Source organism: Hyaena hyaena, unplaced genomic scaffold, assembly GCF_003009895.1.
Source record: "Hyaena hyaena isolate Hyena2069 unplaced genomic scaffold, ASM300989v1 scaffold_367, whole genome shotgun sequence".
Classification (NCBI taxonomy): domain Eukaryota; kingdom Metazoa; phylum Chordata; class Mammalia; order Carnivora; family Hyaenidae; genus Hyaena; species Hyaena hyaena.
This window is the reverse complement of record NW_024081002.1, coordinates 57,812-80,875: the sequence shown is the minus strand read 5'-3', so window position 1 is coordinate 80,875 and position 23,064 is coordinate 57,812. Positions and strand designations below refer to the sequence as shown.

The following is a 23,064-nucleotide window of genomic DNA, read 5'->3' as shown; positions in this document are numbered from 1 at the left end:
GTGACCATGTCTCAGTCTGTAGTTAAAATGCACTTAGACTTGTTCAGCGAAAGCAAACTCCCAGACATTCAGTCTTCAAAGACCCTTCAACAGGCTCACGTCACTATCAAGGACTTGTCATCGGAGGAACATTGAGGCTGAGTGAGAACCTTTGAACACGAGGTACCTCTGCAGCTAAGGTATTAGAGCATTATGGTGGTTGTTTCTGGAGTTTCTATAGGGTTGTATCATTTTAAAATGATAACAGAAGGAGAGAACAAGTGTGATGGCTAATGTGACGTGTCATCATGGACAGGCCAGGGGGCCCAGCTGTTCTGTCAGCGTCAGTCCAGATGTCACTGTGAAGATGCATTTAGATGTGATGAACATTTATGATCTACCAAGGAGCTCACCCTCTTCAACATGGTTGGACCTCAACCAATCAGTTGAAGGCTTTAAGATCAAATACTGAGGCTGCCCAAATAAAATCCTACCTCAAGATGGCAACAAGGGAATCCTGCTTGACTTTCCAGACTGTTGGCTTACTCTGCCTAAAAAATTCTTTTTTTCATGTTTATTTATTTTTGAGAGAGAGAGAGAGCAAACAAGAGAGGACAGACAGAAAGGGAGACACAGAATCCGAAGCAGGCTCTAGGCTCTGAGCTGTCAGCACAGAGCCCAATGTGGGGCTCGAACTCATGAACCGTGAGATCATGACCTGAGCCAAAGTAAGACACTTAAAGACCGAGCCACCCAGGTGCCCCTACTCTGACCATTTTAAACTCAAGACTGCAACATCACCCGCTACCTGAGCCTCCAGCCTGCAGGCTGGCCCTACAAATTTCAGGTTGCCAATTGACTCTGCTAGCCAATTCCTTAAAATAACTGCTCCCTCTTTCTTCCTCTCCTTCTCTGCCCTTCTACACACACACACACACACACACACACACACACACACGCACGCACGCTGCTGGTTCTGTTTCTCTGGAGCACCATGACTAATGAAAAGAGGAACATACATTCTATCTTATACAAAGTTAGGGGCACCTCAAGCCCCCACTGTATGACAATGAAAGCAGGTGGCAGAGAGGATGCCTCTCAGAGCCAGGAAAGGCATCTATGGCCTGCGGAGGGCAGTGCTGACGGAAGTGGCTTCCTCACCAGCAAGAGCCTGCTAGCTCGGAAGTGGGGGCCCCGGGTGCAGCAGGAGGCAGGGGGAAGGCATGGGATGGAAACGGAAAACAGGCAGAAAGTCCTTATTAAGAGCAGTTAAAATCTCCACCCCAACCTACAAACCAGAAAGGAAACCACCACATCCCTGACCCTTGAAGAAGCTAGAAAGTTCAACTATTTGAGGCTCTGCACTTAGGAAAAGCAGGCAAGTAGAGACCAGGGCTGAGCAACCAGGCTGAGAACCAGGTGGCTGGCAGGGGGGAGGGAGGGAGGAATGTCTGCAAGGTCACCTGTAAAAACCCAGGCCCCTCAGCCTGGCTCTCCGAACACCAGGTTCAGGTACACCCGGTGAGAGCCAGAGGCGCCTCCATGGGGAATGGAAAAGCTCAAAGTAAAGGCCGGAAGCTAACACTCAAGGTCAAGCAGTGAAAACCCAGCTCGCTCCCCAGCCATCCTTCAGTGTAGCTTAATTAACGGTATCTGCTGGTTAGCTTAGTGCTTCTACCTTAAACTTCAGATGTGCAACTTCAGATGGCCAGACACAGACAAAGGATTCTAAGAAGCTCCAGAGAGGGAAAGAAAAACAACACCAAGGAGAGGAAATGCTACAAGGCTTGTCTCGAACACCCTGTAAGCTAGAATCCCGTGCAGAAGTGGATTTTCTACCTAGGATTCTGAATCGGATAAAGGCACTTCCACTCTAAATATCTCAAAACGTGCAGCTCCAATGTCCTCTGCTGGGAAATGATAGGAGCAAGTGCTTTTCCTCTCAGAGCTCTCCCTGTCCCCTGCTTGGAAGTCCCAGCTCCCCAGTTCCAGAGCACTGTGGCGATGCACCTGGTGTCCATCCTTGCCCTAAAGAGGCCACGGCCACGTGTGACCATCCTGTGCCCTCCCCAAGAGGGAACTCAGCACCTACAAAACAGTCCGTGCTCAAGAAGCACCTGTTAAATCATCATTAGCCAGACATACCTTTTCAATCTTGTCTGTCATGTAAAGAATTGTATCCCACAAGCACCGATTAGCCTATAAATGGCCCCTTTAAAAAATATGATAGTTATCTATAAAGGAAACATCTGTGTGCACAATTACAGTGCACTGGTCTTGCTTTAGAGCCGTTTTAGGTTCACAGCAAAATTAAGATGGTACCATATAGACCCCCCCCACGCACAGCCTCCCTCACTATCAACATCCCCCCATCATCTGTTCCAATGGATGGACCCAAACTGACATTATCATCACCCGAAGTCCACAGTTTACACCAGGGGTCACTCCTGCTGCTGTGAGTTCTTTGAATTTTGACAAACGTATAATGACCTATATCCACTATATCCACTATTCATAGAGTAGTTTCATGGCCCCCAAACTCCTCTCTGCTCTGCCTCTTTACCCCTGCCCAAGCCCAGGCCTCACAGTAATGCTTTTTCATGCTATTTGTTCAAAGCATACGCAACATGTTTTCAGTTTTTGGGGCCATGTCTCCCTGGCAACTACATAACTCCACCCTTAGAATGTGAAAACCTCCAGGGGTGCCTGGGTGGCTCAGTCTGTTGAGTATCTGACTTTGGCTCAGGTCATGACTCATGGCTTGTGGGTTCGAGCCTCACATCAGGCTCTGTGCTGACAGCTAAGAGCCTGGAGCCTATTTCGGATTCTGTGTCTCCCTCTCTCTCTGCCTTTCCCCCACTTGGGCTGTCTCTGTCTCTCTCTCTCTCTCTCTCTCTCTCTCTCTCTCTCAAAAATAAACACTAAAAAAAAAAAGTGAAAACCTCCACAGAAAACACATAAACAAATGGGCATCTCTGTGTTCCCTAAAACTTTATTTACAAAAACAAGCAGGGATGGGATTTGGCCCATGGGCTGTTGTTTGCTGACCCCTCAACAAGACTACCACTTTATTCATCCTCACCATTTTTACAAGAAAGAAGTTTCTTAATAGCTTGACATGCCATTAATAATTTAGTTTTTTTTTTCTATTTTCTCTCTGAAACCTAAACCTGAAACAATACCCACTCAACAGCAGAGACTGCAAGGGAAGACAATTCCCTTTTCAGAATATCCCTGCTTTAAAGCTAGCCTGCCTTTCCCTGCTTTAAATCCCAAATTTCTGGTTAACTCTGCAAACCTCTTGCTCTTTGAAACTGTGATCTCTGTTTTTCCCATCAGGGTGGCCTGGGGCTGTCTTACGGAGCAAGTCCCATAAGAAGGCTGCCGTGGGATGTGCTGTTTGCTGGCCACTTGTCACATGAGCACTTCAGCAGAGCGCTGTCTGACCGCTTACGGTAAATGGAGAGCAAGATCTTTTATTGCCAAAAGAAACCAACATTTGCTCTTATGTTCAAAGAAGACCAACTGTCCTGCAGTATGATACGTGGATGTCGACCACCTTCTAGTCACTGATTTTCCATAAACAGAGCAGAAGCAACCCCATGATTATCTAGCCTGGAAAATTCATCTCAGAAGAGCCCATGGTCCAGAGCATCTGCATCAACTAACTCCATGCAACCTACAAAGTTGGTTTTACGGAAGGGAGAAGGAATGTGTGTCACAACTGGGGTCCACTAAGGTCGTCCCTCTGAGGCCCAGCGCCTCCCCTGAGAGCCAAGAGTCCTGCCGACCCCCAGGCTTCCCAGTAGCCATGATAAGAAATCCAAAGAACAGCACCGATGGTTTTTCTAAGTGGATGTGGCACTTCCCTGTAAGGCAATCACTGACCCGTCACAACAAAGAAAGAGAGCGGATAAAAATACTATCATCAACGCCTAGACACTAGGTAGGGTTCTGTGTCTGCCACGTAGTAAAAATCGGTAACACTTTAAGTAGTGTCTTAAGCAAAAGATAGTAATGGCCTCTGTCAAAAAGCTTGTCTCCCACAGATGCGACCTCAGCCATGCATTTGACAGGGCACCTGGCGGGCAGCCCTGTCAGAAAATGCATCCAAGAAGGAAGGTGTGCTTCTAAAATGAACACTTCTGTGGGGCCTGGCCTCTACTCTCTAGGACCAGCAGTCTTCTGGGTGGAGTTATTCACACTCAGAGCTGTTTCCTTCCCAAGGTCAAATGCAACAGTGGATACGAAATTGTGCTGCTGTCCTCAGTCAACCATTTGAAAGCCTGGGTTAAGGTTTTTCCCCCAGGGGTTCATTTCTTTCTGCTTTGGAAGCCTGTTAAAAATCAGCACCAAGTCTTTGGGGGTGGGGGGCAGAACATGACCTAAAACAACAGAGAACTTTAATGATGCTACGGGGATAGAGATGGAGAGCGGATGGGAGGTCAAGCCCAGGTGCATGCGGTTCCAGGCCCTCTACACAGTGCCGGCCGGGGAATGCCGGATGACGAGCAGATGGTATTCATGTGGGGGCCCTTCCTCTGCCAGCACCACAAATCCTCCAAAACAGATGCTCACTTAAAACGAGACTTCAGAGGGGGTGCCTGGGTGGCTCAGTTGTTTAAGTGTCTAACTTTGGCTCAGGTCATTATCTCATGATTCGTGAGTTTGAGCCCCGCATCGGACTCTGTGCTGACAGCTCGGAGCCTGGAGCCTGCTTCGGATTCTGTGTCTCCCCATCTCTCTGCCCCTCCCCCACTCATGCTTGCTCGCTCTCTCTCTCTCTCTCTCTCTCAAATAAATAAACATTAAAAAAAAAAAAAAAACAAGACTTCAGAGGGACAAACTTGGAGGGGAAATGATTCCAAATGGATGTTTTGCCCCAACTAGGCTCAGAGAGGCTCAGGCCCTTTACCTTGATGCACTGTGAGGCCCTCGCTTTGGCCTTTCTAAGAAAGTGCACTCAGTCAGCGTTTTCTCTTAACCTCCCCTGAGATTCTAGAGCCGAACCCCTTCCACTAACTGGTAAGTGTTCAGTCTAAGCCTCTGCGTTCTTTTCCCAGGGTTGCCTTTACCAATGACCTACTAGCCTGATGGCTAACAACCACGGCAATGTGTTCTCTCTGGAGCCCCAAAGCCTGACACCAAGGTGTGCCAGGGTCACGCTCCCTGTGAAGGCTCCGGGAGAGGGTCTTCCCTGGCCTTCTCCAGCATCTGGGGGCTCCACGTGGCTTGCTGCGGCACTCCGATCTCTGACCCCATCTTCACGTGGCCTTCTCACCTGTGTCTCAAATATTCCTCTGTCTTTCTCTCATGCGGACATCTGTCATTGGACTTAGGGCCACCCTAAATCCAGGATGAGCCCATCTCCTGATCCTTAATTTAATTTCCTCTATGCAAAGACTATTTTCCAAATAAGGTCATGTTCAGAGGCTGTGTGGGCTAGGACTGGGCCATATCTTCTGGGGGAACATTATTCCACCCAGCATGGTCCCCAACAAGCCAGATAAGAGTATGAGTTATTTATTTAAATAAACATGGAGGGCGCCTGGCTGGCTCAGTCGGTGAAGCATCTGACTTCGGCTCAGGTCATGATCTCACGGTTCTTGAGTTCGAGTTCCCCACTGGGTGAGCTCGAGCCCCACTTTGGGTGAGCCCCACTTCTCTCTCTCCCTCCCTCTCTGTCTCTCTGTCCCTCGCTCATTTACACCCAATAAATAAATAAATAAAAACATATATACACATATCCACACGTCTTCATTGTATTTAAACACCAAACGCTGAGACACTGTAGAGTCAGAGGCTGGCATGAAGGTCAGCTAAGGGCCCTTGAACAAGTTACTGAGTCTGAGCTTCACTGTCCTTATGCGTAAAATGGGGATAACTTGACCCCATTGGTGGGGGGGGGAGGCGCTGTACAGGTTAACAGTAAATCACTTAGAGTCTCTGGCACCCCAAAATCTTGTTGACAGGGCTGTCTCTAAGCCCTCTGAGCAAAATGTCCGCAAGCGCCTCAGGATACTTACTCCTTGATTCAGCCACTATCAGAGGAAGTACTTAGTCCTAAGTACTTAGAAAAAACAGGAAAGATTAAGGTAACAGGCCTGCCAAAGGCAAATAACATCAGACCCATAAGGAATTGAGGACTTTGGGTCACAAAGGTGGCCTTTCTCAGGTGGTCACCTGTGGCCACGGTGCGTCTCCAGCAAACCTAGGATCATCAGCCTAGGCATGGCACTGCCTCTGGACTCCCCAGGACACGCGCCGTGTCTTGTTTATCTTTGTGTCCCCCACACCCGGCGCAGTGCCTGGCATTCAGTCATTCTATAAACATTGCTGGAATGGGCACAGATACTCTGGAACCTCAGCTCTAGCTACAAAGAGTCATATGGGTAAGAACCGCTGACAACGCACGTACTATGCACTTCGCACATACGTTGGGTGGATTCAATAAGATCATGCACCCACACGTTTTGTCATGGCAGCTGCTCCAGAAACGTCAGCGATCGTCATTACTTATTTTACCCTTCGCTCCGCCCAATCACGAAGCATCATCTTCCACACTTTCGCAGCAGGAACCGAGGCAGGGGAGGGTAAGTCACAGAGCTAATCCCTGACCGAACAAGGATTTGTCACGCTTCAAAGACCTCAAATGTCTATAGTGCTCTCTTCACTATACCCCCTGCACCTGACTCGTATTATTTAGTGTTGGCATTAAGGCTGGTCCAGATTGCATATCTATAACCAGACTATAAGTTGGTGTGTGTGTGTATTTGTACATGTGTGTGTACGTGCTATATATTGGGACACAAACAATACCATCACAGAAAGAGTAAGCTGGAGAGAACACAGAGCTGCAAAGCCGAAGGGCCCCAGGAAATGTGATGAATTCCCTTGCACCTTCGGGCTCCTGAGTCGTACTGCCAAAGTGTGAAGTGTCACATGTCACACTCCGCTGACCTCACAAAAGCAACACATACACTGTCTTGTAAACTCAAGACCCTCATCCACAGGCTTCTTACTTCCTGGCAAATTCTTGTTTCTAAGCCTACAGGGAAGAAAAATGAACCGTGCACAGCATTCATGTCCCGGCACGTTCCTTCGACCGAAACTCCCAAGGTGAGTGGTCAGGAATCACAACCCAGAACTCAAGCGAGTCCCAGCCACTGTGAACTTACAGGAGGAATGGATGCTGGGGAAGCTTTTGCGGCCCTCAGACACCAGATCGGGGTCCCCTGTGCAGTGCATTTCCGAGTTCATCACTCCATCTGGAAAGCAGCGGTAAAAGAAATCGGGGCGAGGTCTACAAAAGACACCATGGACATTTTCAATATAAAATGCTGCCGTCGCAAATGAACCCCAAGCTGACCCCCCCACTCCCGCTGCCCCCAGCTCTTCCTGCCACCAACACGGGAGCCCCCTGCGAACCACGCCAGACGTGGCAGTCTGGGGAGAAGCTCAGGCCTCAAGCTCTGAGTTGGAACTCCCACTTGGCTGCTTACTGGTTTTCTGACCTTGGGGAGGCCACATAGCCTCTCCCAGCCTCAGTTTCCACATATGTAAAAGGGGGAGATCAATACCCATGCAACGGTGAGGTCGTGAGGCTTAGAGGAAATGACTAGATAGGAGGCAGCTAAGCACAGTGTCGGAGAACTAGAAGGTAGTGCCTGCCTCCGTCAATAGCTCCCATTCAGAGGCTGTTTCCAGAACCTCAGACTCCAGGCTCCTCATGTCCCTATGTCTTGAATCTGGATGGCCAATCACCCCTCATCAAATAGCAGGCCTCACCTGGCCTCACTGAGAGGGAGGACCTGAGAACTCAGCTCCATGATGCAGAGCTCACGGCCATCCAGGCCCAGGTCAAGGGAGGAGGACCTCACAGGAAGTGGGCGGCAGCTGGCCACCTGAGGTCGAGCCACCTGCTGCAGACATAGCTAGCATTTACTGAGCCCTTAGTGGGGACCATGCACAGTGTTGAGCACTGCATGAGAATCATGTCACGTGATTCTTATGCCAACCCCAGGACTTCCTTCATCTTACAGGTGCAAAAATGAAGGTTTAGAATGATTACACTCCTGCCCAAGGTCACATACAACCAGTAAGAGGCAAAAGCAAGCTTGAGCCCCAGCAACTGGATTCTTGCACTGACACACTTCACCCCATGTTGTCTGTGTTCCTCAGGTGAGGACTCTCACACAGATGGGTGATGGCCAATCACTTCCCATTAACTCAACTAATATTTGCTGAACGCCAGCCAGGGGCAAGCTTTTGCTAGAGCTACAAACACAAGGGCTCTGTTCTGCACAAACTGAATCACACTGACTCCTTGGTCTTCCCAGCTCTTGGATCTAGGCCCAAAAATAATCTATCAATATCTATAACCTATCAGTAATCAGTCTCAATAAAATACCAGAGCTGCTGGCATACTCCATCTTCCCTACTTGGCTAGTGTTTCTCCAAGTGTAGTTTAGTTGTTCACCTATTGAACCAGAACCTTAGAGCAGACAAGGCCTGGGAACCACCATTTCACTGGGGCCTCGCAGCAACTCTAAACAGAAAGTTGGAAGAACAGTGCAGCCCCAGGTCATGCATGACCCAATGTATATCCACTCTTGCTACCTGGCCAGCAACCCCCGCCCCAAATAGGTAGATAATTAGTAAATGCTGAGGGTCTAAGAGGGGAGTTGTCCAAGGCCAACAGCTAGTCAAGGCTGACATCAAGCCTCAAATTCAGGTCTTTTGACCGTTCATCTCTATGGAGACTAGCTCACTTCTAGAACAGTCGACAGAGAAGCAAGATAAATGGAGAAGACGAATCACTTCCCATATGCCCATCCACAGACGACCTTGAGAGTCTAAGCCCTTTGTTTCTTTTTGGAACTTACCTTCCCACTATTAACTTAATAGTGTTTGTGCAGACTCCATTCAAAGCAAGAGCCAAGGACACCGCTACAAAACAAAACCAACAAACAGAAAAATAATGAGCTGGTTCTCAAATCACAATCATCATCATCATCACCATCATCATCATCACTGTCACATAATAATACTAGTCAATTTATGACCATAGAAATATGAACCAATACTTTGAGAAAACACAGGGAAGTCTGCATGGCTAGAGTAAAATGTAATTAAGTCAAGACTTTGGAGAGTGACTCATCAAATGCCAAGCACTTATGACATGAAATGTATCTCTCCTCCCTGACTTTTTAATATTTTTAACATTGGAAAGGAACACATCCATTATGTTCTGGCCTGATAGGAACAGATTTAATACTGCAGCATGTAGAATCTCTTTTAGTGTAGCAAGAAACTAACATTTTTCTTTCTTTCTGGCAATCTTCTCAAACATAATTCTAATCACAGCATCTGCTGGAATCCTTCTTCGGGGCAGGACATTCCCACTTGGTGATTATCTCTTTGTTGACTCTTCAACCTGCCCACAGCTGTCCAGTCATTATCAAACAAATCACTTTGTTACAAGGTAAACAGTCCCATCCCCTCACTGGGTTTTGAGAGGGTTTGCCCATGTGGTGCTTTTTTGCCCTCTAAGGCAGCAGGAACTTCTGGAATACATTATTTAAAAATATACAACATGGAAACTTTCTCTAAGCAGCTTGGAAGGATTTTGCCGGCTGAAATACAGATCATCCAAGGGGAGAGAGCTTTCTCTGCAAGGACCTCACAGGTCTCTCCTATGTTTATCAAGACCGCACAAAAGGCAAGTCAACATGATGGAAGGTCAAATACCATGCATAAGCAATAAAAACCTATTGATGAGTCCATTCCATTGTTTTGTTGAATAATAAAGCATATGAGTGACTGTTTCCCTTTGGCAAATATTAACTGTTCAATAGTAGCTGAGATTTATGTTAAGAAAATAGCAGTAGCGGGACATTTCCAGGAAGGAGCTGCCTAGAGAAATTCATGGTCATCAAGGGAGACAAATGTGTTCTATAAGCAGAAAGTACTATGGAATGGCCAACGCAGTCACTGGGGACACTGGCCACAGAGATTGATACAAAACCTATCTGCGTTTAACAAGTCATGGGTAGCAGAGAAAATAGGAGGGACCAGTTCAAATGAATACCTTTGTCAAGGGAAACTAATTACCTAAGTGTGAGACATGCAACAACCGGCCATATCTGTGTGTGGCAGCAAAGGATGGATGGGCGTCCAGGGTGGAGAGCAGAGCAAGAGTCACAGCACCGCACCTCCATTAACACACCAAGCAGGCGACTGGGAGGTATAAATTGGAACTGAGCACGGGGGAATTCAGAGAGATCCCGCTGATTACATCCTGCACACACAGACCCTTCCTTCTGAAATGCTGGCTTCCCTCTTCTCTTGCAACCTCCGAACACTGCTGAGAGGTCTCCTTTGCAAAGAGGAGGGAAGATACCCTGAGCTGTCTTCAGGGATGTACTGTCCCCAGAGCTGTGACAATCCACAGGCTGTGAGAGCACCCTGCAGGGCTGGGGCCTTGTCCTGCTAGAGCTGGTTTGGCCAAGTCACTGCTGTGTCTTCCCAGCTGGGTGGGGCTCCTTCTTATCCTGATCCTAGCCCAGCCTCTGCGCACAGGAGGTCTCTGGAAACAAGCATCGCTAGCCAATCTCCCAGTGCCCTTAGGGAATGTCATAGACCACTACATGGATCCATAACCCCATACACGTCCCCAACCTCAGCACTGGCTGGGCTTATGGTAACACGGGGAGGTTCTTTGAAAAGTTTCAAGTAGCTGAGCTGGAAAACGTGTCGATGTGATGTAACCACCAAGAGCTGGCCACTTCACGCTCTGATCCTAAAGCCTGAAGGAGACAGAAAACAACGGGGCTTCCAAGTGATGATATTTAGGGTGAAAGTCATCTCAGCATTCTGGAAGCAAACGGAACTGATTTTTTTCATCTGAACTGTACAACCCCTAGGGGACCAGTGTGGGGACCTTTCACCGATACCAGAGGGGAGGCTGGCTGAGCAGGGAATGAATGGCCCTAATCAGGGATGCCTGTAGATTAACAAGAACCCAGTGGGTCTGTTTCATAAGGGCTGTGTTTGCAACATCCCACAGCACTATGGGTTCGAGAGGAATACATAAACAAAACCAAAGACAAACCAGACCATGTCCGATAAAGAAATTCAAAGTAAAGTGTCCTGTGAGTTAGCCTGCAAGTGGCCTGTATTGAGAACACTACTGCTAATAAGCATCCCAGAGGATTAGAGGGCTTTTGCTGTTAGTTTGGTGTTTTGAGAATTCAGCAGTGAAATATTTCCGTAACAGCGGTCTCTGTTATACCAATCGGCTATTCTGCAGCCAAACCCCTAAAAGCCAAAACCCCAAAACCCCCGCATGGGGGCAAGCCTCGCCCGTCTTGTTCCACAGCACATGCACAACGGTGGCCACTGTGGACATACAGATAAAGGAAGGACTTGGGATTCAGGTCTGCTAAAGAAGGGACCTGAACACTAAACCACTCTCACTGAGGAAGTCCTGAACTCCAGGTAACACTGGAAACACTACACCTGATTTTCTGTCCTTGGTTTTTAAAGAGCACTCCCCCCACCCCCTACTCCCAAAGTTTCCTAAAAGAATATTAAAAAAAAAAAAAAAACACCTGTGTACAACAGGAGGCTCTTTATCATTTGTAGAGGGCAAACAGAACATCTGATAACCCCACTTTCTCTCTTAACATATAGGAGGCAGGATATGGTGTGCAGTTTTGAAATGTCACTCTAAGGGAGATTTAGCAGAAAATGAAAAGGTCTAGAGAAGTAACTTACTGCCCTAACAACACACAACTCCAAAAGCTGGCAGTAAATTATAACCATAACCATGAAAGACAGCTCTTACCCACAGTCATATTACCTTGGGACGTGGCTCCAGCGGAGCAACTAGAATAAAAACTAAGGCAAAGGACTGTCAGGTCAACTGAGAGGATTTGCAGTAGGAGGTTTCAGGGACCACGGGGATATTTACCCAAACACCACCCTGGCTCTTCCACCCATATGTGGAGGGCACTATGCCCTCCCTGGGAAAACCAACCTTTCTGCCAGGTCAGCTGAGGGGACTGAGATTATGTGACCGCCAAATCCCCCAAACCACAGATAAGCAGCCCGGGAATACACCTGACCTGAGATAGGGCACCTACAGGCTGACCAGAGACTCATGACTTTTGTGTTCAGGTGTGAAAAATGAGTTGAGCCAGAGGGTCTGCCTAGGAAGTCTGGTCCAGTAGATGCAGAGGGACTTGGAGGTGGGCATTGGAACAGAGAGTCCTACAGGTATGGGGTGGGAATGCCTACCGCTGCAAGCTCAAACCTCATAGAAAGCAAAGGTTTGGGGCAGCGGAAACGATGGCCACATTGGTGGATTAGGCAGAATGTCTGAGAAGGGAAGGCACATTACAGAAAGGAGCATGTCTCTACCCCCAGCCCCCTATTCTAAACCCCACCATGCTCCTCTGTCCTTTCTCCCCTTTTTCTTGACTATCTGTGAGATTGCTGATACAGCCCCGTAACTAAACCTCTAATTTATATGAGCTAATTGGAGAGAGATTCTGTTCTGTTCAATTAGAGCCTAAGCAAAGCCTGGTTATGTAAGAAATGTTCCCTGTCCCACTTTAGAGGACGAAGCCCCTTAACTGTTCTGTGTACCTAAGATTTTACCCCTGACCCTCATTCTCGTACCAAGAAAAGAGAAAACCATGTTTTGCTACATTTTCATTTCCTCAAAGCCCAGTAATTTAGAAACATACCCTCAGAGGGGGAGTATCTCATTTTTCCAGGTATATTATCTCACTGAATGGTAAAATCCATACAACACATAAAAAACACAGTTTGTGTAAGAATTTGGATAGCTTTTATGAGGTGTCAAAAAAGAAACATAATTCAGTTTTCCTAATGATCAAAAAGCTGAAAACTTGACTATTGGGTAGTTTATTTTGGTTACGCAACAAGCCAATTACCTCTGCTTTCTCTTGATACTGTCATTTACTCAGTCATTTAGCTAATATGCACATCATAAAAATGGATTTAATCTTAAAAATGTCCAATTTGCATCACATGCAGATACAGCTTAGCTTGAGAAGAATTTGTTACAACGATCTCATAATTGATGGCAAAGACTACGACACTCTTTACACAATAAAAATTGCTTCACTGCAAAAATGTCCCCACAAAGATGAGTTATAGGATTTACTTTTGATTTCTATTATATTTTACATCTGCCTTTGCCCATTTGTGCCTCTAGCCAATGGTGATTGGTCAAGAAATCTGTGCCCAATTTCTGAACTGCCTGTAATTTATTAGCCACAAATGTGGGATTGGGCAGTCAATGGTGACAGTTTCAGATTATCTTTGCCTTATCACTAAGAGCTCCCCTGCTCCTGGGCAGACGCAGCACAGGTCTGGGATGTCTACACAGACATTCACATTCAGCACAATGGACAGCAGCATGGCTGCCGCTGAAAGTGAGGTGCTTATCATCTGTGCATGGGCTCTTCTTAGGGCTAAAAGTTTACCTTCTCTTGTTTATCCCAAGCTTAATATAACCAAGAGAAAAATCAGCTGGGTGCAACAGAGGTTTTTTTTTTTTTTTAATCTATTGATCTAATTAAGTTCAGCCCCATCCCCTAGAGCAAGAACTGCGAATACTCTACCTAAGAAGGCTTCCTTAATTTCAGTCTTGTCTGTTCGCCGGATAATTTTCACCACACAAATAACAGCCAGGGGTGTGAGGAAAGAAATTGCCTGGAAAAAATAACAAATAATCCCTTATGAGGACAGCAGTTTACTATCAGAGGGCTGATTGATAATTAGTTCAAGTTAGTTTCATTTAGACTCACTAGTTGAATGATGTTACTGAACTCCTGACCTCAAACAAAGAAGGAGGATTTAAATCTATACTTAGAGACTCTGAAGATTTAAAAAAGAAACTGGAGGTCTTACTGTGGATTATAATTGATTTCTAATTGCTAGGAGCCATGTTTAAAGTGGTGGCTTTTTAAACAGAAATGTATAGCCTATAATCATGATGACTCATCTCTGCCAGGAGCCCCCTGACACCCTCCCCTGCAGAAGGGTGAAATAACCCTGGGCTTCCCATCCCCAGCTCTCTGGTAACATGCAAGCACGTGGGACTTGTTTAGAGTCAATCCACTCATTTTCTTTGGTGTTCTTCTGTTGAGCTTCCTTTCCTCCGCAAAGCAGAGTTTAATCCTTTTGCTTGCCATCTCTCTTCCTTTCTTCCATCTCCTCCCCTCCCTTGGCCCAAAGCACACAAAAGTGCAGTAAGTGTTTAATGAATCAAGCTGCTGGGATTCAGATGCAAACGACATTCATTACAGAACGCTCTATGAGGCAGGAGCTGTGTTTGGGTAGCATCAGGTACCGGCGGCTCTTAAATTCTCTTGATGACTCTGGGACTATCTTTGCCAGGCGTGGGGACTAAATGATGTGCCCAAGGACATACAGCTGGTGAGTCACAAGCCCAGGCTTTGGAGACCAGGTTTTCTGCCTGTCATATCTACACTTTATTCAGCATTCTACAACAAGTGAATTGTTTTCAACATTCCAACAACCAAGAAAACAGTATTTAAGTTACTTCCTTATTGACAATAACATCTCAGGATGACAAAATCAGAAGGGACTAATTATCTCACACATTCACAACTAGCCTAACAGACAGTGGTGGGAAGGGTGGAGTATGGTGACTATTGGCCAACAGTGTTCACACCTTTGGAAATCTCCGCCTGTACTCTAATGCAATGCCATTTTTTTTTGGAAAGGGGTTTTCTAACAGGGATAGGCTTGGCTAGAAGACACTTTTCCTTTATAAAAACAGTTCACCTCAGGGCACCTGGGCGGCTCAGTCGATTAAACATCCGACTTTGGCTCAGGTCATGATCTCACGGTTCGTGGGTTCGAGCCCCACATCGGGCTCTGTGCTGACAGCTAGCTCAGAGCCTGGAGCCTGTTTCAGATTCTTTATATCCCTCTCTCTCTGACCCTCCCCTGCTTATACTGTCTCTCTCTCTCTCCCTCTCTCTCTCAGAAATAAATAAAACATTTNTGGGTTCGAGCCCCACATCGGGCTCTGTGCTGACAGCTAGCTCAGAGCCTGGAGCCTGTTTCAGATTCTGTATCTCCCTCTCTCTCTGATCCTCCCCTGCTCATGCTGTGTATCTCTCTGTCTCAGAAATAAATAAAACATTAAAAAAATTAAAAATAATTCACCCAAATGAACACAGTCTTTCAAAATGACTGGAGGTGCTCTACACACTTACTACCACCAGATTGCAAGAGCTCGGCACATCCTGGGGTCTCCTCTCTGGGAACTGTCTTCAGAGGTAGCTCATGAGACATGAGAGAACCCCTCCCCTCGCTGGCTGGTTTCTTTCCCACTACAATGGCAGTAACCAGCTTGATGAACCTCCTTATCAGCTGCGGTCCTGAATGACTTAGCTGTTTGAACACCAAATCAGCAAGTCCTGTCAGCGTGGAAGGTATTCGGAAGAATGTGGCGCAGGTCTAAGGGCAGCTGTATGAGAGGAGATTCAGAACTAAAACAGAGAAGCAGAAGATTTCCCCAAGGGCGACTGGAAAAGGCAATACTCGCTTGTGCGCTAATATTCCAGCAACACTTGTGGAAGTTCCCAGGGGTGCCTGGGCGGCTCTCACACTTGAATAACAGTCAGGTTCATTACAATGCTGAGTCCCTCAAGTATCCTTTCAAGACACGTCTGGGGAATCTACGTTTTGTGCCAAGTGTCTCAAACAATAGTGAGGCGGGTGACTGAGCAACACTGGCTCAGAGTTTTGACTCACACATTTAGTGTTTCAAGAGTGATGATGGAGGTCCCTGCTTACTGAAGTCCAAAGTTGTGGTCAAGGTCCAAGACGTCCTTAGCTCCCTGTTTCCTCTCACATCAGATGTGCAGACCAGGCCACACACTCCCAAATAAGGGAAAGCAGCTCACTCAACAGTGACCCCACTGATAGTCAAACCTTAAATATGGGAACAACGCAGGGCTGAGAAAAACATGACCAGGCAATCCCGGATGGCACACTCTAAGGTAAGACCAACATGAAACCCCAGAAAAGATATGAGTTGGCAAGGCTGTGCCCTCCTCAGAGGCTGTGTACGGGAGGGTCCGAGCAGGAATGTACCAACCAAGAAGAGACAGGGACACCACAGGGGAAACCGACAGCTCCAGGCCCATGGGCAGGAACTGGAGAAGCATTAGGAAGACCCAGTGGCTCCAGGCTTGCGGCCCGATGGCCAAGGGGGTCTCCCTGAGCACCGCTTCCTGCCCCAGGTCCCCTGCTTCCAACACCCACCCCCCGCCATGGTCCAACCAGACTGCACCTAATTTCGCCCCTTCTACAACCTTCCTAGGTAGATGCACATTGGTCTATTTTCTAGAACCACCGAGAAACTGCTTCCTGGGCCTCTGCTAGTCACTCAGGAAGGGCCAGGGCTCCCCAGCTCATGAGCTTCACATGAGGGAATGAATCAGAGAAAGAACCACAGCACCCATCACCCAGGCGGCCGCAGAAATGTCTGCGCATGACGGGGTAGCCACCTTTCTCTCCCCTCCTCATCCTAATGACCCTTGGGCTCCGGTCCCATTTCTTCCTCCTGGAAACATTCTGCCATATCCTCGGACAGCACAGTCAGCATAGATAGAGACATATTTACATGTATCATCTGTCCCTCTTTTTACAAAGATTTCCCAACTAAAGGTGGAATTAAGAGACTAGCCCCAGAAGCCCAACACGTTAGGAAAACAACTTCCTTCTGGGCTAAAGCACCTCTGAATTGAGTAAGAGAAGTGAAACGAGAACGGGCACCCCGCCCCCCTCACCCAGCAAACCCGACTGAAACTAACCCAGGGCACACCCCTTCCGCCATTCCTGCAAAAGCCTTTAAAGGCTGCCGTTCTACTGCCTGAGCCCACGGGGATGAAGATGGACACACAGACGGGAAGGTGGGGAGTGATTATTTCCACTCCCAAACAGCTGTGGAGACGCAGGACCAGAAGAGGCAGGCAAAATCTCCCCCACTACTGTTTTCCCTTAGGTTAACTTTTCCATGGCTTAAAAAAAATTTTTTTTAAATCCTGGGAATGAGCCCAGTGGAGAGACAGTGAATGGTAGTGCTTATTAAAAGGGACCCGAGAGAGCAGAACAGGGAATGCCAGCCAGTCACCACAGCAGGATGCAGGGAACAGACTGAACCCTCTCCATCTTTGAGTTTCTCTCACGAGTTATAAGAACAGGGCTGCTCAGGAGACAGACCTAAGTTAGACAACCAGCACTAACACGTTCTGAAACCTTAATAAGGACCATGGTCTGTTCTAGGCGTTTCGTGCAAATTAACACATCAACACATGTTTACTTTATGGATGGGAAACTAAGGCACAGAGGGGTTAAGCAACCTGCTGAAAGTCACACAGTGACTGAGCGGTAAAGTGGAAATTTGTACCCAGGCTGTTTATATCCAGCTCTGGGATTTCAAGCATGGAGTTATAGCGGTTCTCACCTGAGAAGTAAGAAGCACTAATAAAACAGGGCACATGCCTTTTCTCTGGAGCTGGAGGGGGAAGTAAGGGGGCTTATGTCCAAGAACATGGGCAAGTCACAGAAATATTAGGGACAGCTGTCACAGATTAAGCACCTACCATGTGTGAGGCACTTTCCTCACATTTGTCTAATCTTCTAACTACTCTCCTGAGGGCAGGGAGATGGGGGGAACCTCCTTGCACAACTAACAAGACAGAGAAAGAAGGGAACTCTCAAAGGCATGCACCTGGTGGGCTGGGTCACCTCAACCAGGGCTTCTATGCTGCCTGGGCTGGAGTCTTGAATCGCAGTGATCACCTTAGCCCAAATGCCTCATCCTACAGGTGGGGAAACTGAGGCTGAGGTCATTCTTCCATTAAAGAATGGTTTGTAAGCTACTAATTAATTGTAGTGCACAGATCCCAAATATCAAGGTCATATATATCCGTCATTAGGCAGGATCTGGTTCATGGCTGGTTTGGCCTGATGCTATTACACAGCAGAGAAGCCGGAGCTCTGCAGAGGGAAATGTATGGAATAGACTCAGATTAAGGAGAGCTGGGTTCAAGCCCCAGCTCTGACACTTACCAGCTCTGTGACCATGAGCAAGTCACTCACCCTCTTCACCTTTGGATCTCAGTTTTCTCATCTATAAGATGGGTACAATAATACTACACATAATAAATATTGTTCCTGGGATTTAAGTTCATCAGCAGTTACTGAATGCGTCTTCTGTACCACACACTAAACAAAGCACTGTTAGTCTATCACCCCATTTGATGCTCTTGGCACCGTAGGAGGGGAAGAGAAGTGTTATGAAAGGCCCTTTATACAGATAAAGAAACTGAGGTGCTAGGAGGGCAGGTGATTCTCCCAAGTCACATAGGTAGAAAGGTGATCAGAGGCAATCCATTCTGGAACATACAGCAAAGGCCGACCCAGAAAGTCCAGCAGAGTTAGCAGCCAGCAGCCACCGGATGCTACGATGTCATTATTTCCCAGGGAAAATGTTAACAAATGACCCAAACCAGCAAAGGAGTACCAGGATCCTGTGACCAGACTATTGGGAATACAGTGGTCTGAAGCCCCAGCCCCCTATGCCCTGAGTATAGGTCTGAGCAGTGCAGGGAGGAGGTCAGGAACAGGGAAGAGCATAATCCATCGAGGCCACCTGCCATTCCCTACACAACCAGCAACCGGCATCTCCACGGGGGGCCTGCCTTGTGCGTCCACGAATGAAACGAACACAGGAAGTACCATCAGTTCCCAGCCACTGCTGCACCAGAAGGTGGGTCACCTGCGGTGCTGATGCAAGACAGTGCTGCCAGGATGCTTCTGGAAAATGACAAAGCAGGGCCAGTGTGTCTCAGGTGGGAGGGGCACAAGCATACCGAGAACTTTTAACAACCAAAGGGCTCAAACCCTGATGTTAGGATGTTAACCGGAGAAGAGCTTGTCACTGCAGTTCATTCATCTCAGACAAACAGCGGCCTGAAGTGCCTTAATTTCTGGCACTTGACAGGTGTGCTGAAAAGTGCTTATAGAGACAAGCCAGGACATGCAGTGCAGACACCTGGAAAGGGCCTTGCTGTGGGTAAACAATTACAGCCCATCACAGAGAAAAGAGCTGTCTAAGACTTTTCCAAAGAGGCTAAAAATTAAACTGTCTATCACGAACAGCTTTGTCTCTTTTCCTTCCCTCCTCCCTCCAAAATTGACTTTGTCTTCCTTAGAAGTATCCTATACTAGAATAGGAAATCCTGTTATTGCATCAACACCATATCCGTAATATTTCACGGAAGTAAATCTTCTGGACTCGTGGCCAGGGCAAAAAGAACAAGGGCAAAGAACAGGTCTTGGGTAGGTTGTTCTTTGTTTTGTTTTGTTTTTTTTAAGCCAAGTAAAGCAACTGGAGAACATCAACCATTCCATCAACTCACTACCTGAGCTTTCCTATTAAGAGCTTTCCTGTGCCCATCCCACCGATGTTCATGCCTGGGTCCCCCTGACACAGGAAACCGTATCTTGTCCAGATTTGTACCTCCATCACCCAACACCATGCTTAAATCAGGCATGTAACTGTCGGTTAAATTAAGGAAAACTTAACTAACCTGAAGCCATCCATGGTCTGCTTCTTTCCCTGCCTTCCTCTGCCTCCTTCACCACACAAATACTGCAAACATACTCCTGTTCACTGGGCCCACGTGGCCCATGCTTTCTTGTGTCTGTGCCTTTTTACACACCAGCTCTTCTGCGTGCGATCAGCTTCTCACCACCTTGCCACGTCACCTGAGCCCCGAAGGAGGCATCACAGCTGAATGGGTCCCTGAGGGTCTAGCCTATGGCTGTTGGCATTCAAATCCGGGTCTAGCAACTGGTGGCTGGATAACCTTGGACAAGTTGCTAAATCTCACTGAGGTTTCATTTTCTCCACCGAAGTTATGGGATTACAAAAGTGATGACCTCAACAGGTTGGGAGAGGGGTTATCTGAGATGCCACTGTCGAGTGGGGGACACAACACCTGTATTCGCGAGATGCTGCTCGTTGTTGTTACTGCCATGATGATGATGATGATGATGATGATGATGACTGATGATGGTAATGGTGATGCAGATAATGATGATGATGATGACGGTGTTGATGGTGATGATGGTGATGATGGTGATGATGATGGTGATAATGAAGCTCCCCGCAAGTTTACCCAAGCCTCTAGCCCTTTCTAGATTCTATTTCTCTTTAGAGTACCCTCTCCACCAGAAGCCCGCAGGACCCCTATATGCAGGTTATACCCCCGCCAGGTCTGATCTGACTTCCCATCATCTGAAGCACCTATGGTTTTTCTTACCCACAGCAGGCTGGAAGCGTTCCTTGAATGTACAAAGACACAACTATGAAGACAGAAACAAAGAAAAAGCCAAAAACAACACAAACTAGGTCTTCCGACAGCAAAAAGCGGGTTTTCAAAGATGTGGGTTATTACCAGCTGTCTTTAAGCAACACTGTGGTTAGGAAAAACTGAAAAGTTTGTCTTTAGATGCAAACATTCCAACCAAGAGGCACCTGGGTGGCTCAGTCAGTTAAGTGTCTAACCAACTCTCGACTTTGGTTTAGGTCATGATCCTACGGTTCACGAGATTGAGCCCCATCAGGCTCCATGCTGGGCATGAATCCTGCTTGAGACTCTCTCTCTGTCTCTCTCTCTGCTCCTCCTCCACTCACACACGTGCACATGCGTGCGCCTCTCTCTCTCAAAAAACAAAAACAACCCAAAAAACAAAACAAAAAACATTCCAACCATAAGTAAAACAGAGCCCAGGATTTTTTTAAATGTATTAAACAATAAAACTTGAAGTTTCTAAAGAAATCAAGTTTGTTTTAAAAAACATTGAAAATATAGATTTTATTAGTCTTCCATAAACACCCGAAGGTTTTAATGGATCAAAGCAAATAAATGATATTTTATATTAAACTCTTAATAAAATCCAGGAGAAAAAAATCTGATTTCTGTGATGATAAAATACATTTCCTCTTCGTGTTATATGTACTATAGATGTGTCTACTGCTTTCCCCGTGTTATTATAGAATCCGCATCTAGGGGCGCCTGGGTGGCTCAGTCAGTTAAGCGTTCGACTTCGGCTCAGGTCATGATCTCGAGGTTCGTTAGTTCAAACCCCACGTCGGGCTCTGTGCTGACAGCTCAGAACCTGGAGCCTGTTTCAGATTCTGTGTCTCCTTCTCTCTCTGCCCCTCCCCATTCATGCTCTGTCTCTGTCTCAAAAATAAATAAACTATGAAAATATTAAAAGAAGCCATATCAAATTTTGTGACCAAATGAATGAAATGCATCAACTACTATTAACAAGATAAAAGGTTGAACTTATCTCCTTAGGAGATTCGAGGGTAGGAATCGGGATCTGAGGTTGAATACACTCCTATTCTCTGAGACTCACAGCACTGAATAACTCCTTTACTCCCTCCTATCCACCGCTGCCAACATGCAAATGTACCCCCTCCCATTTGTGTCTGCAGCCGGGATATTTGTGGCATCTGTATCTCGACTTCAAAACAATCCGTTGTTCATAAATCTAGGACACAGTCACAAATTTCTCACAATATCCCATATGAGCATTTATCTCCAAATTGTCTTACAGCACGTAAAGCTGTGAAATCTTTGAAGAATGGGGATAAGCGAGAAGTAGGAGCTTTCCCTTTCAAAATCATGGCATAAAGTAGCAGACACACACTAGTTCCTTTATTTCTAGCACTCATAGAAGATCTGAGTTAGAGCAGAAATGGAAAAAGTCTAATTTTAGTACTTAAGCGTTAGGTAACGCCTGAACTCTTCAATTCCCCCAAAATTTACAAAAATCCAGTTTAGTTTCCAGTGGAAAAGCAATTATTAAAAGGCATATAAAATAATACTTCAAGGCTCCTGTAATGTTCCTGGCATTTCGGGACGTTTGCAGACACAGAGATCTTTCTGTGCCTCATCACGAATTAACAAGATTTCTTTCATAAAAATCAGAGGGATTTCTTTCAAAATGTAAAAATGTGTTTCATGTGCTCTGTGAAATCTTTAGAACAGCCATTTTAGTTTCCAGAGGCACAAGACACAATGGCTGGTCAGCAGGAATAGCCCTCAAGCTAGAAGACTTCTCAACCAGAAGTTGCATTACTGTTCCGTAACAAGAAAGAGCTTAACTATTCCCTCTGCTGCAGAAAGGACTGAAGGCAATTCCCCAGGAGGCCATTCGCATCGTCAAGGAGTCCGGGACACTGGGCTCCCAACCTACGTGGCAGCCTCAGGGCTGAGACTGGGCTCAGAGCTGGCTGCTTGGATCTCAATCCTGGCTCTACCACTCACTTGCTGTGTGGATTTGAGCAAGCTCCTTCCTTTCTCTAGAATGTAATTCTGCACCTGCAAAGGTGAACAATACTGACGTCTTTCTCACCAGAATGCTGGGTGGGATTAAATGAGATAATCCTTTCCTAAATTCTCAGCAAAGTACCTGGCACATAGGAAGTGAAATGCAAAAGGCTTCAATAGTCACGGGGCAGGGTGAAGAGGTAAAAACAATCCCACTATATCCACCAGCTATTTGGATGCTAACCCATTTATTCTAGAAGCAGAAAGGCACAAAACACTACCCAGAGATTGAGTCAGACAATGTATCTCATCAGTAGTCAACCGGCCTGCTAGAGCCAGAAGAGTGGTTGACAACTATCTATAGGGCCTGAGGCTGGCAAAACAGGTTTATTCCAGAAGGAGATGGAGCAGGAAAATCCGTTTCTAGTCTTATTTTACTGGAATTATTTGGAAACAACTCGGCACAGTTCACCTAAGCCAGCCCCTTCTCTTTCCAAGGTGCCAGGCAATTACTAGTTCCCACGTGGCCAACCAGCGCCCGCCATGATCTGGAATTGAGTTTTAATGCGACGGGCTGCTCACTTCCTCTTTCCTTGAGACTGCGGGCTGTCTTCAGCAGGGGTTGGAAAAGCGTAAATGGAAACCCACTCGGTTCATA

General features: G+C 46.8%; 1 protein-coding gene across 1 annotated transcript in view; it reads right to left on the bottom strand.

Moving 5' to 3' along the window:
• The window catches only part of PLPP4 (phospholipid phosphatase 4), a 120,944-nt gene that overhangs the window by 57,827 nt on the left and 40,053 nt on the right, over nt 1-23,064 (bottom strand). The window contains exons 3-5 of the mRNA XM_039250444.1: nt 13,635-13,725; nt 8,865-8,928; nt 7,158-7,282 (exon numbers count right to left, since the gene is read on the bottom strand). Of these exons, the coding sequence (XP_039106375.1) occupies nt 7,158-7,282; nt 8,865-8,928; nt 13,635-13,725 (280 nt within the window). The remainder of the gene's footprint in view (nt 1-7,157; nt 7,283-8,864; nt 8,929-13,634; nt 13,726-23,064) is intronic.